The sequence below is a fragment of the Scomber japonicus genome, chromosome 3 (assembly GCF_027409825.1).
Source record: "Scomber japonicus isolate fScoJap1 chromosome 3, fScoJap1.pri, whole genome shotgun sequence".
Classification (NCBI taxonomy): domain Eukaryota; kingdom Metazoa; phylum Chordata; class Actinopteri; order Scombriformes; family Scombridae; genus Scomber; species Scomber japonicus.
The window spans coordinates 26,317,985-26,342,844 of record NC_070580.1 but is presented as its reverse complement, the minus strand read 5'-3'; the positions used below and the strand labels follow the sequence as shown (position 1 = coordinate 26,342,844).

The following is a 24,860-nucleotide window of genomic DNA, read 5'->3' as shown; positions in this document are numbered from 1 at the left end:
ACTGTCAGTGTAATGTGTAGGATGTGTGAGTGAGCCTTGCACGTCATAGGAACGTCGGGAGACGAACGAAGCTCTCGTGACACGTGATGGAAGAGCTGCAGGAGGCTCCCAGCTTCAGCCTCTGTGTCACCAGCTGCAGTGGTTCTGCACTCTGGGTTTGGCGGCGGCGACACAGTGGCCGTTGGTGCCGTTTTCTCCTTTGGGAGTGTGAGAGGAGATCTTGACGCCGTCTCCGGCCTTATTGGGCTCTTCGTCCGAGCTGGTCTCAATGTCACTGCGGACGTCGTTGCACACCTAGCAGGCAGACGGGGAAAGGAAGATTAATAAGCTCTGACAAGATGAAATATGACACTTATGACAAATAGGTACACACAGAGGATAGTCAAAAAATTGCAAACACCAAATGAGAAATGTCTTGAAGTAAATAAATCATCACAGTCTGTGCTACAGTTAAACCCAGGTGGCCATTTAAGGTGGATTTTTTGCAGCTTGTCAAATCATATTTTTTGACAGGTGCACCAAATATTTGGGCACAGAACTCCACTAAATGTCTGCTTTAAAAAAATTAATCTGGCTGCATTTGTCTGCTATGAAAGTGGTGTGGAAATCAGCAATGTTTAGAATTTCTTTTAAGTTACAAAAGATTTTTCATGAAGGGTTTATGTTACTTTTCATCTGTGTGGTTGACCTTTGATGGCTGGTGAAATAGTGTATCTGGAGACAGTTCAATATGACAACTGTGTTCAGGAATTTCACATGACGGTGGGTCCAAATAGCAGGCAGAGATAAATTAAATCTTAAATATACAGACATCATGTAGCATGAAATCATAAAGTTCACAGAGCATGCTCGTGTTTACTGTTACTACCTGATATTTCACAGTTTGAACTAGAGTTATATCTATATAGCAGTTACTTTTTAGACTGTTTAGATTGTACACTGGTCACTAACCTTCCTGATGTATATCTGAATAGTGTCCTATATTCTTTACTGACTGTCCTTTTACTCTGTCATGTATGAGAGTCAAACTTAATTTGTGCTTGTAGATTTACAATAAAGATGATGATGAAGAATTTAATCTAATAACCCAGCTGCTCTGTGATCACTTTATATCAAAGTGATGAGGAAAAAGATTTATTGCTGCCCAGATTCCATCTTTTTCACAAGAAATGATATGGTTCATCTTTCCTGTGGGTAGAAACTGTTAAAACCTGTAACATGAATTTCACTTTGAAACTGTGACATCTGGATTGGTGGAGACCGGAGACTTTTCTGTTGTGACTTTTAAGTTTTAAACTAATTACATGATGTGTATATTCCCACAAAAAATATTAGCGAGTGCAGCTTTAAGGTGAAACACGTAGTGAAACCCAACTATTTTGAAAACAAGTTCGTGATGTGAAGAGATTTTTTTTCTAAAGAAAAAAAAAGGTTAAAAATGTGTCGCTATTCATGCAAATCACCATGGTGCATCATTACCACAGGGTGGTGGTGTGGGACAATTTCATGCTTCTGACTAATGAGAAACAGTTGGACATACCTGGCATTCATGACACCATTACCACATTACTCATCATTTATAACTCTCCTCTGACTGCTGTTTATATGAGTGGAGTTGAATCTGAGCGTTGATTTACTGCAAGTGCTGTCCAATTAAATCCAACAACGACACAATTACAGTAAATCTTTATAGGAGTGAAGAGGACAGATGAAAATAGGACGTGTGAAAGAAGAGAGACTTACAGCAAAAAATAGACACGGTAAAGTTCAGACAGAGCAAGCAGAGAGAAGCGAGGAAAGAAGGGGAGGAAGGCTCACAGGGCAAAGATAGACAGAAAGAGAGGATCTCCCTCTCTCATTCCAGAGGGAGAGGAAACAAACTGCGTCTGCAGAAAAAATGAGACAGAGAATCAGAGATGGCTTGGAAAAAAATGTAGAAGCAGCAAATTCATCACCAGTAGCAGCTCTGACGTTATGTCATACATTTTATAAACTCCTATCTTCATAAAGAAAGATGCCTGGTTGAGACAGATGTATTTATATCACTTCTCTATAACATCTCTCCAAGTAGGTTTGGAAGTTTTTGTTGAGCTTCACTAACATAATCGCATTTTTAAAAAAACGACTTCTGAATCATGTGAAATATTTTTTTCACTGCATCAACCATCATGAAATCCCACTGCACAGTACTCAAAACCAGTCTGAACTCAGACAATAGGCAATAATTCCAAGGTGGAGGTACTTTACCGGGAAACTGTAAAACTACAGTCCAGCTTTTGACAAATGTAGAGAAATTAAACCATCAGGTGCTTCTACCAACAAAGACACACTAACACACCATGCTATTTATATATCCTAATAGCTAAAAAATTAGCATATTTTCCTTTGATTATGCAGGAAAAATAATTTCTCAGTAATCTCCCAGTCTGCATAGTGACCCACCTTGCCCCGCAGCATGGCTTTGATAGCTATACGGGCTATGAGGTAGGACCAGATGATATGCAGGACTTGGAGGACCAGCAGTAAGGAGTTGAAGAGCCACCAGGATGGGTATGGTCCGACTATAGCCCAGCTCTCAAACAGAGTGGAGTTCAGGATCCTGGAAAAAGAAGGAGGCACAGTCAGGTTTGCTCCGTTACAGAAGTCACACAATCATTTATCCCAGTGGGAGCAAAGGAGCTGTCGCGTTGCAGTTAGATCGCACTGTTACTCAGCGCTTTTCTAATGAGGCCCATCATGACAAGACAGATTGTAATTCCCCTTTGGATGCCTATGGCAACGCAGGTGAGTATCATAGATCCACTGAAACATTAGGTGAGTGGTTAGTGAGGTCATATCTTCCTTTAAATCCAGGTGAGTGACAGAAGGTAGTCAACAGACCCACCTCCCCCAGCAGAGGTATGGATTTCAGTCCAGGTACCTGCACCGGCAACATTAGCTTTATCACTCATTACACAAGACACTGAATATAGCTGGTCAGGTTACTTTGGACAATGATAGGTTCCCTATTGTCCGTCTAGAGGTTGAGCTTCAACATCCAGGTCTCTGTCAAGGAACAGTTGGTATCTGAACAACTCCCTAAGTCTGAACATTAGTAAAGATCTCATTTCTGTCTGGGTGAGAACAATTATAATGGTGTCTGTTAGTTAAACATTGAGGGAATTTTGGAAATTACCTTATCTGATTTACCAAACGGTCACAGTTACATCACATTTACAAACCTCTTGCGAGATTCGTACATGTTGAGCCTTCATTGTGGGTGTTGTTTGTCATTAAACAAATAATTATGTTGTATGATGTAACAACGTTGTGGTTAAAGCGTGGTTAGGTTTAGGTAAATGAAACAGTCAGAGTTAATCTATGGTCAGAGTTCATCTACGGTTACTATCATGACTATTATGTCTATTTTTAAACAACAGAGGCTGGTGGTTTCCATTCTTGTGTCAGATGAAACAAATTTAAAAGGCTGTAAATTACAGCAATAATACATTACATGCACTGAAATTACAGTGATTTAAAGGGGATCTGTTTTGTTCATTTCCAGCTCTTTTTATTCTGGAACTCTACTAGAGTAACTTGATTTTTAGTTTTAAAAAATCTTAATTAATTGTATACTGGCTTTTTATGCACCCCCTCAGTTCAGCCTCTGTCTGAAACAAGCTGTTTTAGCTCCTCTCGGCCCTCCTCTCGGTGAGCCCACTCTGTTCTGATTGGTTAGTTTCAGGAATCACAGCCGACTTCTGGCCGCTCTGGAGGCAACGTAAACCAACCATGAAACAACACTTTTTCTTGTTTTTTAATTGGCATGTCACATCCATCTGTCCTAATGCGATGCATGTGAGTGAACGACACACATGGGAAAAGCTTAGCAACAACCTTAGCAACCAAGGCTATGAAATGGTTGGCTGTTTACGTGAGGGTGTGATGATCTGATGTGAGCTTGTCGGCAAGGTAGAAGAAAAAAAAAACAAGGCGTTCGGAGCAGATTGAAGCTCTGGCTTTAGACTTACAGGGAGCAATTTCTACATATATTAACTTTGATCATGATTAATACAGATATTCAACATCATGACAGTGTATAAATAACAGAAAACCACAAAAAGCATAATAATAGGTCTCCATTAAGAAATCAAAACACAGAAGGATTATGATGTCTTCAAACAGAAAACATTTTAATCTACCTTCAAAGCCAAAGCTCTAAAGCATTGCTTCTGATAAAACATAGATGTTTTTGCATGAATTTGAATGACTCAAATGTTATATATTATGCAAGAGTGATTACAATGACTACTGTGATGATGCAGGTGTTACTACAGTACTACTCACCATACTGGAAATATAACAAGCCGTGTGATAAAGAACGCCACACTAAACACAATGAAGAGGAAGTCGCACAAGCGCTGGTATTTGGCATAGTTGGCCAGCTTGGCTGCCTGTTGGAAAAGACAAGGATACAAAAAAACATTTTATGTCAAGTTCTGTGAAGTGAATATGTTGTTTTTACCCCAAAGAGCAACCCTATCAAATTCCTCGTCTCATACTCTAATCTGTTTGGATTTTAGCCAAGTGGAAGTGACTGGAAACACTAAATAACAATCACAATTCATCTCCATTGTTGAAGAAACCAAGTGATGTGAGACAAAAAGGCAACTGAGTAATATACTAAAAGGAAGCTGCTGTATGTAAAAGCTGTGGCTCTACAGTTATCAACAGTTTTCATATTTTCCCGTGATAGTTTTGCATTTTGGATATAAACTTATCAGCAATAATTCCTCTTTGATGTCAAATGTGCTTGAAAATGGCAAACCACTGCTCTGGTATTGAATTACATACACCTAGGGGCTGCTTTATAAGACAGACCTTCCCTTTATGTAGTCAGTGCAGCTGTAAATAAAATATTAAGTATGAGGACAGAATAGAGAGGCTCAGTTACAGGTTGAGTGTATGTAATTACAATGGAAGAAATGTCAATAAGAATTATGATATGCTTACCAACATGGCCAGAAGCAAAACACAGTAAAGTATATGTGATTTGTAATTTGTGGCTTAAACACAGAAAGAAATGTTGCAGTGTGCAGTTGCTTTGTAAGATGAGTGTGACTTAATTACTTCTGTGTAATTAACTGTATCTAACTGACCTCTAGCAGGAAGTCAGAGGCGTCGTGCACACACATCACCAGGCTCCCAACTCGCACCATGTTGTTGACGTAAGAAAAGCTGATCAGGCCCACCGTAGCCAGGTGATGGATGAACATGATCAGGAAGTCCTGTAGTTTAAAAAAAAGAGAGAGAGGGCTGATTAGTATTAACACTGAGTGTATTAACTGTGTTACAAAGGAAACGCAACTGTGGAGCATTTAGCACTTCCCAAATTCAAATAATCATAATAATGCAGAGTCCTTTGAAAATATAGTTAAATAGTGCTTATAGTTAAAGGAAGTAAAATAGTGAACAAATGATAGATCATTAAAACAGCAAAATAAAGTGATAATTAAGTACAAAAACACATGCTTCTAAGTACAATGATGAAGTCAACAAAGAACATAATGCTAACAGACACAGAAAAACAGCCAATGGTAATTAGAAACATGAAAATAAGAATACAAAAGTCATGTTAAGCAGAGAAAAAGAGCAAATAACAACAATACATGATATAAAACATAACATCAAGAACCATCAAAGAATGTTAAAATAAAATATATTGTATATTTATATAAACATAACAAGGAAAAAATAAAAAGTCTATCTGATCCTAAGTTACAACTGTACTGTCCTACAGCTGACTTGAACAGACTGTAGGTAAAAATGTGTTTTAGTCAAGTGAAATTTAAAAGAAGTAGAAAGAAGCCACGATAACAAAGACACATTCACTTTTTACTCTTAACAAAAGGGCTTGAAGAAGTCAAGACGTGTGGACACGAAGACAGACGTGTGGACATGAACACTCGAATATCAGTCTGTGGCTGCCCCCTGGACCCCATAGAGGTGGTGGGAGAGAGGAGGGTTTTAGCCAAACTGTCCTCCATCATGGACAACACCTCTCACCCTCTGCATCTGACTGTGAGGGCCTTAAGCAGCTCCTTCAGCGACAGACTACGTAATACACCCCAAGTGTAAGAAGGAGCGCTTCCACAGGTCATTCATTCCAACTGCAGTCAGACTGTACAATGCTGCACTATAGTTGCACTTTAGGGTCCTTTTTTAAGGTCCCTTTTTCTTAGTTTATAATTTTATTGTTGTATATATACACGTTATAATTGCATTTTAGGGTCGTTTTATTTAGTTTTTAATTTTATTGTTACATGTATGTATACATTTTTTTTTTTGTTTTTTTTTTTTTTCTATATCACTATTTTTTGAGCTGCTGTAGCAATGAATTTTCATCACTGTGGGATCAATAAATGTATCTTTATCTTTATCAATCCAGTTCATGGTTTACAGGTAAAATAATGTTTAGAATCAGTTGGACACTAATGCATTATAATAGTACTGTCTCTACTATGTAGAGCTGCAACAATTAGTTGTTCAAGAGTTTATTAATTGGAAACAATTTTGATGATTAAATAATAATTTTATGGGGTTTTTTACATAAATTGCAAAAAAATGTGACAGCTCCAGTTTCTAAATTGTGAGGATTTGCTGACTATCTTTGTTTTAATGTTATTTTAAACCAAATATCTTTTTAATTGTTTTCTGATGTTTTATAGACGGAGCATTTATAAAACAGAGATAAATCAATTATAGTTGTAGCCCTACTGTTATAGGTATGTCAGTATGAATTCACAATGACACTAATTAAGTCTCTCTCCAAGTTTCCTGTCCGCATCACTGCCACAAAAGACAAAAACAGTTGCTTCATGGGCCTACTCAGCCACACACCACACAGTTTCTAATGCTAAAATTATTTATTCAGGTCAACTGTCACAGAGTGGAGGGAAATACAAGATAAGACACGTCATAAGAGAGGTCATGAAACTCTAAATATGCACACACAGAGGACAACATTTAGAGTGGTTTTGCTCTTTGCACTGGAAGTAGTTTCCTCCCCTCTAAATGTTTTAGTGCCATATCTCCATGGCAACCCATGTCCCTATTCATGACATTCACAGCTGTTATTATAATATATATTAATTTAGCAAAGCCGCAACAGAAGGCTAATGCACAGACAAGGTGGGAGGGGGTTGGAATGAGTCGTACAAGTGCACTCCAGCAAGAACAAATCTATAGTATGTACAGAATTTTGTCACCATTACTTCTTAACAGACAACATTCACTTTTTAAGAGGAAACAGAAAGTTGAAGCTGATATTTTACTGACTCAACAGTGGCATTTGATTTGTGCAGCCTGACTTGGAGGGAGGGAAAAGATATAGGTGAAAGATTAACAGTTCACAGCAACCTCGGGCAAACAAACATGCAGAGACTTAAGAGCAAAGCTGGAGACAGGAAACATTTGAATTTGACAGTTAAGTCATCTGGACTGACAGCAGTACACTGCACCACAGACAGACAGATGGAGGTCTGCAACACATGGTCTGTCAACAAGGTATGTGGTCATAAACATACTGTATATCCTCTTTAAAATGAAAGTGGTGTGGTTGTTCTGTTTTTCCATCTATACCGTCTACTACTATCTTAGCCTTTACTTGTTTTAACATTAACATAATGAAACACACAATCAGCAGTTTGAATGTTCTTTTACAACAGCAGCACCAATCAAAGCGCATTATGTTAACAACCATAAATATGTTGTGTACAAGAACTTTTAACATTCTTGCCACAGTCCAGTCTAAGATCTCCTGACTCTAAATAATGGTTACAGTTCCACATGAAAGGACGCCAGCGTTGGTAACACCAGTGAAGTGCAACACCTATCTTTACAGATCTCCCTGAAAGGCCTTCAAGTCTGCACATTTTAGACTGCTGACCGGTTCAAATGTGAAAATCACTTCTGTCTCTTGTACTTACCGTACTTGGAAATACCTTTTCCAACTGTTACAATTACAGAGTTTTTTTCTTTGTTTAATTTGCAAATTTAGATGCCACCTTTGTGGTTTGGCATGCACTGAAAGTAATCACATACTGTGTCTACTTGAGGTGAGAAAGGCTTGATGGAATTTCCTTCATGATAAACAAATGACTGAACAGGAGCCTCACTTGAACTTCATATAATGAAGAAAAAAAGTCAAATTAAACAGAATATCAGATCAGGCCATCTTTCTTTCTCCATTCAGCTGTCAAACTAAAACAAACAAGTCATCTGATGGCACTTAGATACATTTCCATTATCATATTGCACAAGTTTGTCGTATAAAACATGTAAAACATTAAGAGGCAAGTGGCTTTGTTACTAACTCCAGCTCTAACACTCTGCTGCTCTGTGGAATTTCTATAATTCTAACAGAGTTAGGCTTGCTCCGTCCTGCCATCACATGACAGTGGGTGCCCTCAGGCTGAAAATACAAGGCGCTCACAGACTGAGCAGCAGCAGCAGCGTCCCGCCCCCCCACACAGGAAAAACAAAAACATGTGACTTTCCAAAATTAACATAACTGTAAGAGTTTGTAACAAAGCAACCTAGGTCAGATTTAATCTAAATGCAATGTGAGACCATGTGAATTTATTTGAAATACTTTGCATCAAATGTGCACCCACCCACACCCACACACACACCCACACACACCCACACACACACCCACACACACACCCACACACACACACACACACACACACGCAGACGTAATCTGTGCCACTGCCAAATGAGGAACAATGGTTGTATTAAAAAATGCTTAACAGGGAGTGGTAACTGTGGTGCATCCAGTGTGATCTAACCCAGCAGAGACAGTGTTGTTCATCTCACCTTCCTTTTAATGTCGGTGAACTGGGAGAACATAAGTGACCAGTAGAAGGCCAGTTCTGACACATAGTAGTGGTAAAGCGCCGGTGTCATGATCTACAGAGACACAAAGAGAGAGAGATTCAATGGGTCACTTTGAAGGAGTTGTGAAGGATTTGAGTGTTTAGTAGTTGTAGTTGTAGTTAATATCAAACATGTGCGACAATCTCAACGATCAAATCATTACGACAGACATCCTGGAACAGTGAGTCATGATGCTCGAGGTTACTTTTGCAATAAGTCATGAGATGTCCTGATTTATAGTAAACTGTACTACGCACAACAATGTCTTTTAAGATGGATTCAGTCTACAAAAGAGCAGTTAGAAGTTCAGTTTGACCATGATGACTGATTTGTAAAACGTTTGCCATGACTTTACAAAAAAAGTACTACAAAAAAAAGGAGGCAGGACAATCTGATCTGTAGCTTTTGGTATGTGAGCGTTTATGATTTAATCTATGTTCTCCCAAGTGAGCAAAAGAGCACATGCAACATTTATAACTACAGGAAACATATTTGAAATGTAATGCTGTAATTTGGACAAACTGGAAATGAATGGAAATCTGACCAAGTAGACCTGCGTGTAACTGAAATCTGCAATATACAGTCATTACAAGTGTCATGCCAAGTCCTCAAAGTAGATTAGGATCTCAAAAATCTCACCCTGTGCTCTCAGCTTTAACTGTTGTGTCATTCCACTGAAAGTTAAGAGATTACTGCATTTACAAAACAACTGTATTGGTTGATCCTGAAAACATGAAATGATAATAATACTACCAATAGTAGTAGTTGCTCGTGGTTACCCATCTAGTTTGCCGCTCTGAGGTGAGGATCAAAGCTGTCTTTTCTTACAGTATAAAATAAATACCAGTATATGCTACCGATTTATTCTCTATATGATATGTGGGAATACAAGGAAATCTATGTGATATTAACACTAATCAGACTGCTAATGACACATGATATAATGTTATAATATTACAGGAAAAAGGAAGTAACATAAAAGCGACTCAACGCTTGTCACTTTTCTGCACAATCTCTGTGCACCAGTTCATTAGATGTGTCTGTATAAATTAATCCTACGCAATAAATGTTCAGTTTTGTAGTTAGTGTTGTTGTGTTGGATTGAATGATAGATTATATAGAAAGATCAGGAGTGCATCATACCTGATAGGGATAACCGTACCAGCAATGCCGTGTATCCCACATCCAAGGAGACTAAAACATTTTTTACAAAAACACACATTAGTTATGCAAACAAGCGCTCATACTATCATCTATCTGCTATTATAGTATCTACCATCTATGAGAGAACAATGCTAACAGAATGTTTCTCCCCATTTATTACTGTTCCCAGACTTGGATGTGTGGATGTGCTCACCTGCCAGACAAACTGGAACCCATAAGTAAATATGCACAAATAAAATGTAAACCTCCACCTAGAAGTAAACGAAAATAAATTACCATCCAGAATGTATGACAGATGTAAGAGAGCAACAATTCATTAAGATCAAACAAACGCACATCTGCTGGAATTCATAAGCACATTTATGTAGCACTAGCCATCGGCAATACACGTCTCACCTCACATTAATCTGATCTTTATTCTAAATTTAACTCTAAATCCAAGTCCTAGCATGCACTTAAAGAAGTGAGGATGAGCCAATATGTCCTCTGCTGATACTGAGACATACACACAGAGTATCGCACCACACACACACATAGAAAACACAGCCAGTGTAAGCTCAAGCATGCAGAGATGTCAAAGGTGAACACAACAGGTGTCAACCTACATGCTCTCACAGAACTTGGTGTGTGTACTGGGTTTATCTTGGTTCCTGCGGTGTCTGAACCAGCGCTGGACCTTTCGCACCTCCCAGTCCAGCTGCTTGGACAGGCCATCCAGATGGCGCGAGTCTGGATTCTGCGAGGAGAGAGAAGAGACGACATGACAGTATAAATTAAGACTTAGTCATTTACAGTAGCCAGTCCAAGCTTTTAGTAATGATTCACTGTTACTGGCTTTAATCTGTAAGATAAGATAACGAACACATCGAGCGTGTAAAAAGGCAGCAATAAATAAATCATGATCTGAACATCTGTACTAAAAGGTTTCAGTGAGATGCAGCCATGACAGAAGTGAGACATTTTTCTGCAAATGTTAAGACCGGGACAGAAATGTGCTCTTGCAAAATTGTTTCGTCATGTTCAGCTCCTTCAGTGGAATTTCACTCCCCCAAACAAAATCCATGTGACTTTATGTTGTTTTTTTTTCCATCTTCTTGCAAGCAACAATGATTTGATTTATTAACAAGCAGTTAATCAGTTTCCACCGCTCCTCTCAAATCACATGCGAACTACCCCCGACCCCTTTGTTGTCTGTCTGCTGCAGTTTATCCAGAGTGGGAATTCAAAAAATGCAAATTTAGTATCAGGAGAAAAGCTTCCACTAAAGCGCTGCATTTCATCAGACAGACAGGTATTGTTATTGGTCTTGTAGCGTCCATGATGTAGTTCTGGGAAATATTTGTATTTTATTCATGAATATATTACATGTATGATTCACGTTTTAAAAGGCAGATGATTGTGGAAGGACCATTTGCAATTTGAACTGGCAACAGATTTGAAAAGATTAAACTAAATATAAAATGTCAGCCTCATCATGTTCTTCAAAGGAACATGGTTGATTAACTTTCTAAGGGACCTTGAGGCATAAATGACTTGGCAGGGCCCGACATTATTAACCCTGTTTCACGTTTTTTGAAAAATGAAGGTGTTAGAAGTAGATTTAACACGAGGACCTGCAAGAAAGCGACAAAAGATCAGGTAGAAACACAGGACTTCTATTTTTAGACAGATAAATGTTTCTGTTCATCTACTGGACAGTTGTTTTAGAGACTTGACCTCAAAGAAACAGAGATCACAAAGCCGTCGACAGCACAATTGTCCAAGTATCGACCCCGCTGGATTGTTTGGACTGGTCACGATACAGAACATTAACGCTTCTTAATGGGAAAAAAAGAAATTGCCCAAAAAAGGAGAACAAACCTTTGTGATGGATGTAAACACTTTCTCCAGCACTGCGTTGGGCTGAGCTCTTCGTCCAACACCTGGCTGAATGTGGAGGCTCCGGGCACAGGCGCTGGCAATAAATCTGCATCAGAAGTGAAGAAGTCAGAGCTGAAAGGTCAATTTATAGCTCTTACAGGATCTGTTTGTTCAGTGGTTTAAACAGCGTTCAATCTGTGATCAGATAGTAACTCTGACCAGCTTTCTATCGCACATTCAAAATTCAAAAATGCTGCTTTTGATTGTTCATGTCAAAATTCAGCAATGTGAAAACATTTTAAAGGATGGTTAATATTGTTTGACATAAGACAATGGGAGTGTATTCCATCTGGGACAAAGTACCTTAGAGTTCTGTAACATCACACTATCAATGATAAATTTGAAGCCTGATAGTTTCAGAAAAGTACAGGCCATTCTGTTGAGAAAAGCTTTGGTCTGGATTGGTTGGTTTTTAAAAAAAAAAAAGAATGAATACATGTCTCCTTCTCTGTCTGTCCAAAGTACCCCTGAGAGAGTGTGGTTAATGTGTTTGCATTAGCTTTACAAGCTAAATGGCAAAAACTTCCTGAAGGGGAGCATCAGAAAGTCCCCAGTGATTCTGGGAGGCCTTTGTCATTATGGGAACACCATGACCTTGTGTGGCCTCTGCTTGTGGTTCTGATCTGGATTATGACTAAACTGTCACGTTCAGTTGGGAGGTAAGCTTTGTTTTTTCAGCATAAACACTCATTGCACCACGTTTAGGAAAAGATGAAGCTGTGCTGTGACTTACAGATAAGATAAATGTTTCACAGTTTCATGTGCTGATCATTTGTTACTGCCTCACGCACAAAGAATGACTTATTAGTTGTTATAAGCTATTTGTGTTTTGCTGTGAATTTTATTCCATGAGAAACTTTATATATTCACACAGGTTTTAGGTCTCAAATGTGGTAATAGCCTGTGAGATGCAGGGGTAGGAGAGGCAGGGTTCAGGTCTCAAGTTCATGCCTGTAGGCTGAAACAATGCATCTCTGTGCACTGTAATACACTGACCTTCAACAAAGTACTAAGTCACAGAGAAGCAAGACAAGAGAATTAATTAGCAGAAATTAAATTAATTTTCATATCATGTAGAGGGTTTGTGTAAACAATGTTTTCTTGCATGTTGGCTTGAGACGGTTTTTTTATGGTCCTGTAAGCTGCAGGTTTTGTCTGACTGCTTCCCAGATGGCTAGACATCTCTGTACACATGACTCCCAGGCTGTAGTTAATGCTTTCATATTACTGCCGGTGAGGTTAAATACTCTTTTGTTGAGCAGAACAAAAAAGCACAATCAATCATTTACAAAAGTACACAGAACCTCTTAAAGAAACCCATTCCTGTGGTCTTTACTTGTGATATCTACATTTGTGAAACTCAACATGCCATTCCCAAAAACCTTCTTTTATCATCAAAAAATGTGGAGCTCCATTGAATCAGACTTCACAGACACAGCAGTGATATCTGGTTTGTAACTGCCATCATTTTGCTATCAGCTTCCTCTGCTTCAGGTTTGGTGCTGCTACAATAAAATAAAGCTCATTTGGAAAAAAAAGTAGTTCTGAGTCCATGAGGTCAGTGTCGGATTTGCTTCTGTAAAGCAGCTTTGGTATGTTGTTGATTCAGAACAATTTACTCTTCATCTATATACAAGAAAATAAACTTAATAAACACATAAAATCCTGTCATTTCTAATAGTTTCCATGACTGTTATCATACTTCAAAATTTACACCAATTTAAAAAATTGTATTCTTTTACTTTTGTTACCTATAAAGAAGCATAAATAATACTGCAATACTGAACTGATAACAGTTTAATGCAATCAAACTGTATGAAAACAGGGTGTAAAGTGCATTCCGCTGAAAATCATCACAATTCCCTTAAATTCCAACAATTTTCTGGAAATTCCCCGACTTGCTCTGTTACATACGCAAAAATAAAACTCAACCAGCTAAATTGGAAGTTGTAGTTTGTGGTGAACTGTCGACAAACCTCTAATTATAATGGGAATACAAAAAATGTTAAATCCTTAAAGAAAGTACTCCAGAAAGTGAAGCGTATACTTGCTCAGGGCTACAAATAATACTTTTTTGCGATCTGCAGATGAATCAATTTTGTCTACGTGGTGTCAAAAAATAGCCTTAAGATACCCATCAAAACTTCACAGCAGTGACGTCAATGACACAAGACTGAACAGCAGCAAATCCTTATATTTGATAACTGGAACCGATTTGGTTGTATCAAAATAGTTGCCAATTATTTCTCTGTTTTGACAAATCGATTAATAGTTTCAACTTTTGACTTGTGTGAAGGACCTTCGAAACAAGTGAATCAATGAGAAAAAAAGCCTGTTACAATTTAAAATGACCGTATTGCTGCATGCTGTCACACTACACTCTGCAGCTGAAGTCATTTTCTGTTTAAAGCCTTAAATAAACATATATGTGCAGTCTCCACCTATTACAGGATCTATTTAAATGCCAGTTTTGCCATGAATTCATCCTTACACATCTTTTAACGTTGACATTCATCCCATGACGACAGTTTTGCCGAGCAGACCTTGCATTACTAACTTATAAGCTCTCTGCATGAGGATCAAATACAAGTGAAAACTCTGCTTTTAACTCCTCGTCGTACATGATGTGATTTTCTAATTTCATGAGATTGAATCACAGACAGGTTGATCATGCTTGACACAAGTATTTAACACGACTATCTCACGCTGTCGATGTGTTGGGGGTTTCCCATCACAAGCGTCTAAAAATAGATCAGTTTAATGAACTTAATGGGCTTTCCTCGACGCATGAAATTCTCAGTCAACTAATAGTCTTCTTCAACTATCAATTAAACTGATGTAAATGAAAAAATGCTGTATCAACTATGTGTATAAACGCTGCTCTTTTTGTTGTTTTTTTACTTTTGTGAATACTGTTACTGATGACAGAGATGTAACTCTCATTTTCCAGTATTGACTCATAGCTAACTTTCAATAAAAATGACTCCCATAAAACAATTGGTTGACTGGTCGGTCGCTCTAAATGACAGCTATAGTGAACAATGACGATTCTAAACTTCAATACTCTGATTTTATGCATCCTCCATGCCTACAAACCTAATCATACTGAATCGTATTAGCTTTTCACCTCGTGTCCTGACACAATCAGGTTCTTCAGGTATTGGTTCCGACATACTAAACCAGCACTGAACCATAGCAAAATCCTCCGTACGATGAAACCTCCATTGTGTCAAAGGTGTGGAAGGAGAGAGGGCCTGATCGTAGGAAACTGATACTCACCACAGACCAGCCTCCATTATGTTCCATTATGAGCAAAGTAGGAGGGAAAAAAACAACCTCAAAACAAGTTTAAACTTTTTTTCCCCCCGAAGTTCTCAGCTCTTGAAACATCTTGATAACGAGGTATGTTTTTGAAAAACACAAAGCGTTGCCACCTTTTGTTCGATAAAAAAACGTTCACACTTCTTATCTTCCATGTTCTTCATTGTCTCCAAGAACCAGCTTTACCTCTCATCACTCAACTTTCCTTCACCTCAAGAGAGAAATGACAAGTATGTAGATCAAACAGGCCGGGTTGTATAACTTTTACTCATCCTAACTAGCATGTCTATGAAATGTACACAAGACGAGCTTAGAAGACTAAATATAACCCTGCAGGTGATATCTTTTCAAAAGGACTCCTAATTGTTTTTAAATTGGCATTTGATGAGCAGTTTCACTTCACAAACTGGTTTAATTATAGTTTGAATGTAAATTTACCCAAATCTGTGGTGAGCGTGTCATCTGTGTGACACTGAGGTGCGAACAGACAAAACAAAGCACAGAAGCTCAACTGGATTAAGCTGTGTCATGCATCATGATGTTAAACATTGCTCAAGGTAATCCACTTTACAATCCTCTATGTAAGTGCATCATGAGCATAAAACACTTTAAACAAGCAAAGACAGCATGCCTGGGATCAATGTTTGGCACTCAGATCACCTAAAAGCAGCTTGGAAGTCTGATTGAAGCTCAATTGACTCAGAGGTAAGGCTCTGAGTGCATGCATTAGCTCTCTAACAATCTCTCTCTATTAAACTGTTACCCAGTCACATGGGCTAGCCGAACGATGAGATGCCGCGGCACAGATGCAGACAACTTGCTTCTCTCATAAAAGCAGGCTTTTCAAATTTACAACAAACAGGAGCGTGAATTGACCAAAAATAGCCCACGCAAGCCTGAGCCTGCAGTGCTAACCAGGGAGGGGTGTAATCTATTTATGTCAAACGTCAAAACATCCCTGTTCCTCTTCAGAACCAAGACAACTCCAACATACACAAAGCCTGTTACCAAGAGACAGGTTCAGTGTGGTCCACGTACATGGACGCTGGTAGTCCTGATGGCTGTGAAGGGAAAGGACAGCAAGCTACACACAACCTTGACACCGGGAGAAGTCCCAGAGGCTAAGCTGACGCACAGGCACGGCTCTATTCATAGCACAGCGCTGGCTGTAATTGCGGCCTTCATTTGTGTTTTTGAAAACAGAACTGACAGTTTAGTGGAAGAACTGTAACTTTAGGAAGAGACAATGCCAAAATAAACAGAACTATGAACAAGGAAGATGTTTTAATGCATCATATCAACACCTTTGTTCACAGTGTGTACCCTCACTTCCTTAAAGGTTTTTGACAAACAGAAATGCTGGTTGTTTTATGAGGAAAGTGGGTAGCAACAGAAAACAAGGTCCACTTTTGCTATTTCATACACATTTCAGTTGACTTTAAGGAAATGGCAAGATTGTACAAGCTGGACTTTATTTCCCCTTCAATTTGTGTCTAATGGGGACAACAGTTTTTAAAATAAGTGCATCTCCACTAAAGCTACGACTGCAGGAAGGTGGAAACAAGTGAGAGTTGGAGAGAGAGGCGGGCATAACATAGCTTGGTGTTATATAAAAGATTTCCAAAGTCATGGCTGAATATTTAGCTGATTATTTAACCGTCTGCCTGCGACAACTCAATTCTCACACGATTTCAGAATGAGACTCCTCCTTGAGTGAGACTTGGTAAGACAGAATAAGAAATAAACCGGATAAAGAGAAAGGTAAAGAAAAAGTTGTATTTCTCTGTATGATCCTTTGCATAATGTTGTCACATACTTATAATAACAATCTGAGCCTGGCAGTGGCAAAAAGAAACACTATAAGTGGACATACATTGATGGCTGTAACTGACCCAAAGCATTACAAAGCAGCTCATATCCAGGCTGCCAGCTGAAGCGTTCTCACTCAATATTGGACCAGTTTCAAGGATTGTTGTCTCCATTAGTCATTTAGACACAAAATGATGGGAAAATAGGGTCCAGGTAAAAAAAAATCCTGCAGTTTCCCTTTAACACTGCTCAACCCATGACAGGGCTTAGAGGGGCCTACGCCTACAAACAGCCTGGCTGCTCCCATCTACAAAGTCACTGCCAGCAGCAAAGCAATGATTAGGATCAAACAAGAAGAAACTGGTCGAGAAGAAGACGGGGTGGGAGGGGGGGTTGGATTTAAGACAGCCGTCACATTAAGCAATGACAGGAACTGGTGCAACAGGTAGAAGATAAATCCTGCACTGTACTTGGAAAAAAAAAAAGGAAAAAAAAAAAAACCTGCCCAAGAACAGAGGCAAATATTTGTGACGGCAAAAGCTGTAAAAATGTTACACATTTAAAAGCTACATTCAGAAAAGTCATCATGTTTGTTCAATTCTAGCATCTGTAGCCACATTCAACACCATTGGTCATCATATTTTACTGAGTTGACTCACTAGTCATCTCACTGAAAGGTATTTTCCTGTTGAACTGGGCAGCTTCATCTCTTCCTCTATCAAACCTTGCGGTGTACCTCAGAGGTGGATTCTTGGCCCTAGTCCTTTCTCAATGTACATGGCTTCCCTTTCTCCCATAATTAGTAGGCACAACGTTTCATTTTTCTCTTGATTTCTCAATCAATTGTTTGGTTTAAAACAATGTTAGGAAATAGCACAAAACGACTGTTAGAATTTTCCTGAGTTAAAGGTGACATCATCACTTGTCTTGTTTTGTCCAACCAACAGTCCAAAACACAAGTATATTCAGTTTATTATCATGTATGACAAAGAAAAGCATTCAATCATCATGTTTTAAAAGCTGAAACCAGCAATTTAGAAACAATGTTCAATTTGGCCTGTCAAGGGACAGCAGATTAAAAAAAAATATCTGTAAGCCAACACTGGTACAATTAAAATAAACTTTTGTAACTACTATATAAACTTTTTTTTTTTTAAACTTTGGCTTAAAAAATGTCTATAATGATTATCAAAATATTTTTCTGACTATCGATTACCTAATCAATCGACTAATCGTTGCAGCTCTAGATGATAAACAATTATATCTTTTTGTTAACTTAACTAAATCTTGTAGTTTTAGGTGACCTAATAACTGCTCTTAAGATAAATAATGTATTGTTACTTTCTCCAGCTAAATGAGGATAAAGGCCATAATTATATATGCCTCACCCAACCAGCTAGGCAGAAATGAAAGCTTAAATGGAGCTCATGCCAACCAATACTGGGCCATCTGCCAGAAACGTGTGAGTTATCTTTCAAATCAGGTCTGACCTTTGAGAACCAAGTACAAGAGATTATTCAGATTGGATTTTTTCAGATAAAATCTCCAAAATCAAACCTTTTCTTTCTGCTTGTTTGTGTCTTTATTATCTATATTACTGTGATTCTCTATGTTCTGCACTCAATATAAAAAAACACTAAATGACTACAATTTGACTACAAAATGCAGCTGCTAGTCTCTAAACTGGAACCACAAGAAGAGACCACATTAGCCCAACACTAGCCTCACTTCATTAGCTTGCCATTGCTTCCACAATAAAGTCATTTAAAGCATTATAAGAATGAACTCCAAGCTACGTCTCTGACCTGCCAAACACGTGTGTACAAGGTATACATGTAGGTTCAGCAGATAAACGCCCTTCTCACAGTTCATAAGTCTAGACATGCAGCTCAAGGTGACTGTACACATAACCTGTCAAATGCATTACTATTAAAATACCAACAGCTCATTCTGTATTTCTGGCACCTTTTAAAACCTTTCCTTTTAAAACTAACATGCAGAATTGTATTTTCTGTTGAGTACTATATTTGTACTTTATTACTTAATTACTACTGTAATTGATCAGATTTTACTGTATTATTTTATTACTGTCTCTCTAACCTTTGTAGATTATAGGTACATTATTAGTTTTTGGAGGTTTTTATATCACTAGTGCATTGCCTGATCAAAATGTGCATGTTTGCTGATTGCTTGGCGTCCGCTCATTACTTCAATGCATAGTGAATTTAATACAGTTGCTTTAAAGTATAAGTGAGTATACAGTATACATACACAAACAACACGAATTAAAAACATCTTACTATACACAGATGTTATAAAGCCTTTACTGTACTTATACTTAGTACAGTAAAGAAATGTTCTTTTCTCATTACAAAAAAGAAAGAAAGAACTGAACTCATCTTTGAGATGTTACCACATACTATAGTTTTCCAAGATAACAGTTATGATACTCACGCTATACTTGGTGTGAAATGACTAGAATCAGCCAGTGAAATCAAAACCAGTTTGTGGCAGGATGTGAGAGAGAAAACACCCACATCAAAACTCAACCTTATGAGTGAGTGATTCTGTGAATGCCTGACACAGTTACTGCGAGTGTGTGAGAACAGCAGGTGATATTAAGTCCACTGTGTGTATATATCAAACTGCACAACCGGTGTTTGAATTCAGCGGAAAGAAATAAAGGAAGGGAGGCTATGGTGTGATGTTTTTTCTTCTTCTTTTGATGAATAAATAAATGAGTCAGACAGTGACAGAGACACCTCTGATAACATCACCTGGTGTCTCCTTGAGGACAGCGTCACACAAGAGAAGGAGACGCTCAGCTTTGGCACTGGAGTCGTGCTGTCTCAGTGCTGTGTCCATATTAGCCAACGCCTCAGCAACTCTCCTTAAACACCTCCAATATCTGATCGCTCCTTATTTACTGCCACTTGACCGTGTCTGAATTAAACGGGCTAAGTTTTATGCCATGCTTGGAGCTGGCCCCGAAGGTGTTAAAGTGAAGAAGCCGAGCCTGTGTAACAAAACACCTAATCCAGCTGCATGCATACATAATTCAGATTTACGGGATCATTCAGGTCAATTTCTTCAACTAATAATTTTAAGAAGAACCAGAGTTCAAACAGACCGTTATGCTTCTGTGCACATCAACTGAGGTTTAGTAACAGATGTATCTTTCTGTTTGTGGTCAGACAACAATAGAAAGCTTTCTGATTAAAGGTCACACAAGGCTACATAGCTAAAAGTAACTCCTGGACTACTGGCTTAATGTGACCCTTGACCAAACAACATTTTACAGCCAGGAAATACTCAGCCACCATGAAACACCGTGACATGTCAATGGTAACACCCACCTTGTGTGACACGATGCTATACTGAAACACAGAATGCAGAGTCATACTGGAAGTGAAAATACATTACACAGAAAATTGTGTATTCATCGCAGGAAATACTATCAGAAATTGAGAGTGAGCTAGATGAATAAAGTTTTCTATCACTGTATATGTACTTTTATATTACTGTATCAAACTTTATCGAGATATAGTGCATTTTTTGGAAAGTTCATTGTCCTTCAGAGATAAAAGTGGAGCGATACCAATTGACAAAAAAATCGCCTTAGCATTATGCTTAATAACTATTTAGATAATCAATGGTTTTAAATACTTTTTTTTTTTTAAATAAAACTAAAATGATCTGGTTCCAGCTTCCATCACATGTTAGGATCTAAACTGGAAGCTGGAAACAGATTTAATTTACAGAAAGGACAAAACCTCCATCAACACATTAAACAAACAAAAAAACCTCAATCATCACCAGTAAAACCACTGCATCAGACCATTTAGTACACTAGTCACTGTGTACAACGTTCAGTCTTTCTGCCAATCAAATAAGAAAACTGGTATCAGAGCCTTTTCTTTACTGCTCGCTGTTCTTGAGCTGAACCTCATGGGTTTGTCAAATTTTAACCAGCATCACCTCTTGCCTTCCCAGACCAACAGGCTACACTTCACAACCAGAAATCTGTTTTTAGAGAGCAATTGTGGGATCTTGTAAGGGAATAGGATTTGTTGGTGGGACCGCCACACCTCCACCTGTCTGCAACGCAAGCTGACCCACCGACCATCACCTAGAGTACTTTACAAAAGTTGTAGACACTCTAGGAGGTGTTAATCTAACACGCAGTACAATCATAGAAGTGTCTGATCACCACAAATTCTGTCTGCAGCATGACAATGACCACAAACATACAGTAAGAGTCGTGAGAAACTAAAAGTGTGGTCACGACAAGTAAAAACTATAAATGGCATCTTCACTTTACTTTCTGTACCAAAAGCGTTTGCACAGTACTGCACATGTACCATAAAATTGCCTAACCCTGCTTTCTTCTTATCAGTATGGTAGTGAGCTTGGACATGGCTTATCTTTATTTGAGGAAGAGGGTCAGACTGCAGTAAGATAACTTGACAACATTAACTATGAAACAATAGTCAAATGAATGACGAAAACACATTGCTCCGACTTGCTGAAGCTAAATGCCTTCAGGACATCTTCATTTGGTTGTGTAGCCAAGGCCTGCAGCTGGCTGCCATCCAAGTGTGTACCAAGCAAGGGTGTGTGTGTGTGTGTGTGTGTGTTTTTTTTTAATACCATATAATCACATGTGTAAACTGAAAGAGGTTTTCCTCATTGTAATAACTCCTCCTGTTCACACTGTCTGTGAAAAGAAGTTCCCTTTCAAGTGTGCTTCCAAAGTATGTAAAGGGGACCAAACACAGTGAGTTCACACACTCATTTTGTGCAAAAATGCATTTAAAAGTTTATCTGAAGCTTAAATTAGTGGGAGGGCAGTAGCTGCTCACAGACAGGCCAGAAATCATTTCATATGTCATCCTGTAGTTCTTTATCTCCCCAGCTATCTGTTCCTGCAATTATCAGATGTTAAAATCTTTTTTTTTTTTTTTTAATGTTAAATTGTATAACCAGAGATGTTCCTGGACCTAGCTGACCACAGCTCTGGCCCACTTTGGACGGGTCCTGTCAGCTGAACCTGTCCACTGAGGAGAGGCTCCACCACGTTGGGCAGGATCAGTTTTAGCGTGGACAGGTTCAGCTGACAGACAGGACAGACAGTGCTCCGGTTACACCGATATTTAATATTTTTAAACAAGATTTTACCTGCTGATAAATGCAGGAAGAGATAGCCAAAGAGTTTAGGAGCTGCAGGGCGAGATGTAAGGAGGATTTCTGTTGTTTCTGTAGTTGCCAGCAGCTCTTCCTCCCACTGACAGTCTCAGACTGAGAGATTTCCTCCAGCAGGCCAATGATGCTGTACTACTGTTAACTCCTGAGACTATAACTGTCTGTCTCAATCAGCATAAAATGAGCACTGGGCTGAATGAGGTTGGCATTATTATTCTACCATTTAGAAACTTTCATGAGAACGGTTAACTCTGCATCAGCATTGGTCCCGCCTTTTCAGGGCTGCGTTTACACAGCAGATGACAGGTTGACGACAGGTTGAATTTCCAAACCAAGAAATGCTGATTTTTATAAATTTGGTGTCAATGCCGATAATAACAACAGCATTGATATGTTTAATCACAGAACAGCCATTTAATTCACCTTACAGATGAAAAAAGCATGTTTTACTGCGCAGTACGTCTTTAAGCTTGCTCTTGAAAACTGAATCTGAAAAACTGTGAACATATCCTTTAACATTTTCACAGGATTGGATGGGCAACCTGCTGAGGAGTGACTGGAAGACTCAGAGCAGCAGGAAGTTGGCAGGGCAGCCATGTGTGGAGTAACACAAATAATGGTAGTTTAACAATGATGCATTCACTTCAAGTTAACCTGCAGGACATCTGACTATCTCTAATTTGTCTTCACACTTGTGGAAGTAATAAGGATTAAAAAAAAAACCCCCACTGATACTAAGGAAGTGGTTTGACAAGAGGAAAATGTGTGAACTCCTGCAATAACACACATGTAAAGATACTGATGTTCCTCCCACACAACAACTAGCAGCCTCATCATCATCCTGCTGGTGCTGCTGTGAGGAGGAAAAGGAAGAAAAAAAGTAACAATGGGGATTTTCCCTCATTTACGAGAAAGCATACCTGACATGAACAGTATATACGAACCTCTCAAAGAGTATCCTGACGACGAAAATCACCAAAGCCAGCGGCAAGGCATTGAACAAGTGTCCAGCTTTGGGGTACTCCACCCCGGGAGCTGGGTCTGCCAAATCCGCCCAGGTTACATTGTGTGGCAACCAGAAGCGCTCGTTCCAAAACCAGGCTGAGAGAGCAGCCATGTTCCCGCTGTTTCTGTCCCCGGCCGGTCAACACTAATCCCTTATTCTTATCCGAAGGAAACAACGTGTGAAAGTTGATGAACAGCTCTCCGGCCCCTGAGTAACTGTGTGATGACTTATCAGCCTCAACTTCACCGCACAGGCGTCGCTTAGCAATACAGCAACTACACTTCCGGTGCAGATTTTCAAAATAATAATCGTCACTGTTTTTTGTTTTTTGTTTTTTGTCAGTAAGGTGAATGTGATGAGAGGTGAAGTATCACGATATTTGATTTAAGGCTAGGTTAAATGTGCGTCGTGTAAAAAAATGTGGTATTTAGAAGAACAGAGGGCTGAATGTTGATGATACCAGCACCAAATACCCTTAACCCTCCTGTCGTCCTCCCGGGTCAAATTGACCCCGTCTGTTTTGACTGTTCCTTCTTTACTCCCTTCCTTCCTTCCTTCTGTCCTTCCTTCCTTCCTTTCACTCCACCTTTCCTTCCCTCCTTCCTGTCTTCCTTCCTCCCGCCTTTCCTTCCTCCCTCCCACCTTTCCTTCCTTCCCTCCATCCTCCATCCTCCCTCCCGCCTTTCCTTCCTTCCTTCCCTCCTTCCGTCCTTCTTCCTCCGTCCTCCCTTCCTTCTTTCCTTCCTCCCTTCCCGCCTTCCTTCCTGCCTTCCTTCCTCCCTCCCCCCTTTCCTTCCTTCCTTCCTTCCTTCCTTCCTCCTTCCCTCCCTTTCTTTCTCCCTCCTTCCCTCCCTCCCTTCCTTCTTCCTCCCTTCTTCCTTCCTTCCTTCCTTCCTCCTTCCCTCCCTTTCTTCCTCCCTCACTCCCTCCCTCCCTTCCTTCTTCCTCCCTTCTTCCTTCCTTGACTGGAGCACAACAGGAGGGTTAAAGTGATAAAACTGAGTACTTCATTCAATACCCATTAGGCATTACACATTTTGTGCACTTGCTTTTATCCTGTGTAACAGACATGTAAAAATGCCACACTTTACAGCGTTTAGGTGGCATCTTGGCTGCTGAACTAATTAGTTTGCTCAAATTCATCCTGACTTCACTGCCACAGACGGGTTGCTGCTGTAGCAGTGAGCCAATTACATGTCATAAAAATGAAGTACGCTTGCGTTGATTAGTTGTGAGCAGGTCCATACAAATACGCATATTTTCTAGCTCTGGTTGCAAAAAGGATCGATTGCAGGTATTGACGAGAGATGTTTCAATACTACTTGGTATCGATTAATTTCAGTTAAAGGTATAGAGTACTGATACCCAGAAGAATTAATAACTAAGAACTAACTTTCGTTACCTTAGAATGAGCCTTTATAGCTACATAATGAGCGGGTCCTCTTCCACAGAGACCACCATGTTGCACCACCATGTTTCTACAACAGACCACAACGGACAAAGCAAACATTGGCTCCAG

The 24,860-nt window shown here is 39.2% G+C and overlaps 1 protein-coding gene across 1 annotated transcript; it reads right to left on the bottom strand.

The window, feature by feature from the left end:
- Positions 1–64: 64 nt before the first annotated feature.
- cers5 (ceramide synthase 5) lies at positions 65–23,452 on the bottom strand. Its single transcript, XM_053316071.1, has 10 exons — positions 23,280–23,452; positions 11,944–12,049; positions 10,689–10,819; positions 10,277–10,334; positions 10,063–10,113; positions 8,860–8,952; positions 5,139–5,267; positions 4,327–4,433; positions 2,443–2,599; positions 65–294 (listed from the first exon to the last, which is right to left on the bottom strand). Exons 1-10 carry the CDS (start codon positions 23,450–23,452, stop codon positions 127–129), a joined length of 1,173 nt encoding a protein of 390 aa, XP_053172046.1. The 3' UTR covers positions 65–126.
- Positions 23,453–24,860: the final 1,408 nt, after the last annotated feature.

Excerpts from the sequence above, each read along its gene's own strand:
- cers5 (XM_053316071.1), bottom strand. The coding sequence starts at position 23,452 with ATGGCTGCTCTCTCAGCCTGGTTTTGGAACGAGCGCTTCTGGTTGCCA. Across the intron at positions 8,953-10,062 it reads GGTACGGTTATCCCTATCAG|ATCATGACACCGGCGCTTTA; the intron begins GTATGATGCACT and ends GTGTCTCTGTAG. Across the intron at positions 4,434-5,138 it reads CCTCTGACTTCCTGCTAGAG|GCAGCCAAGCTGGCCAACTA; the intron begins GTCAGTTAGATA and ends CTTTTCCAACAG.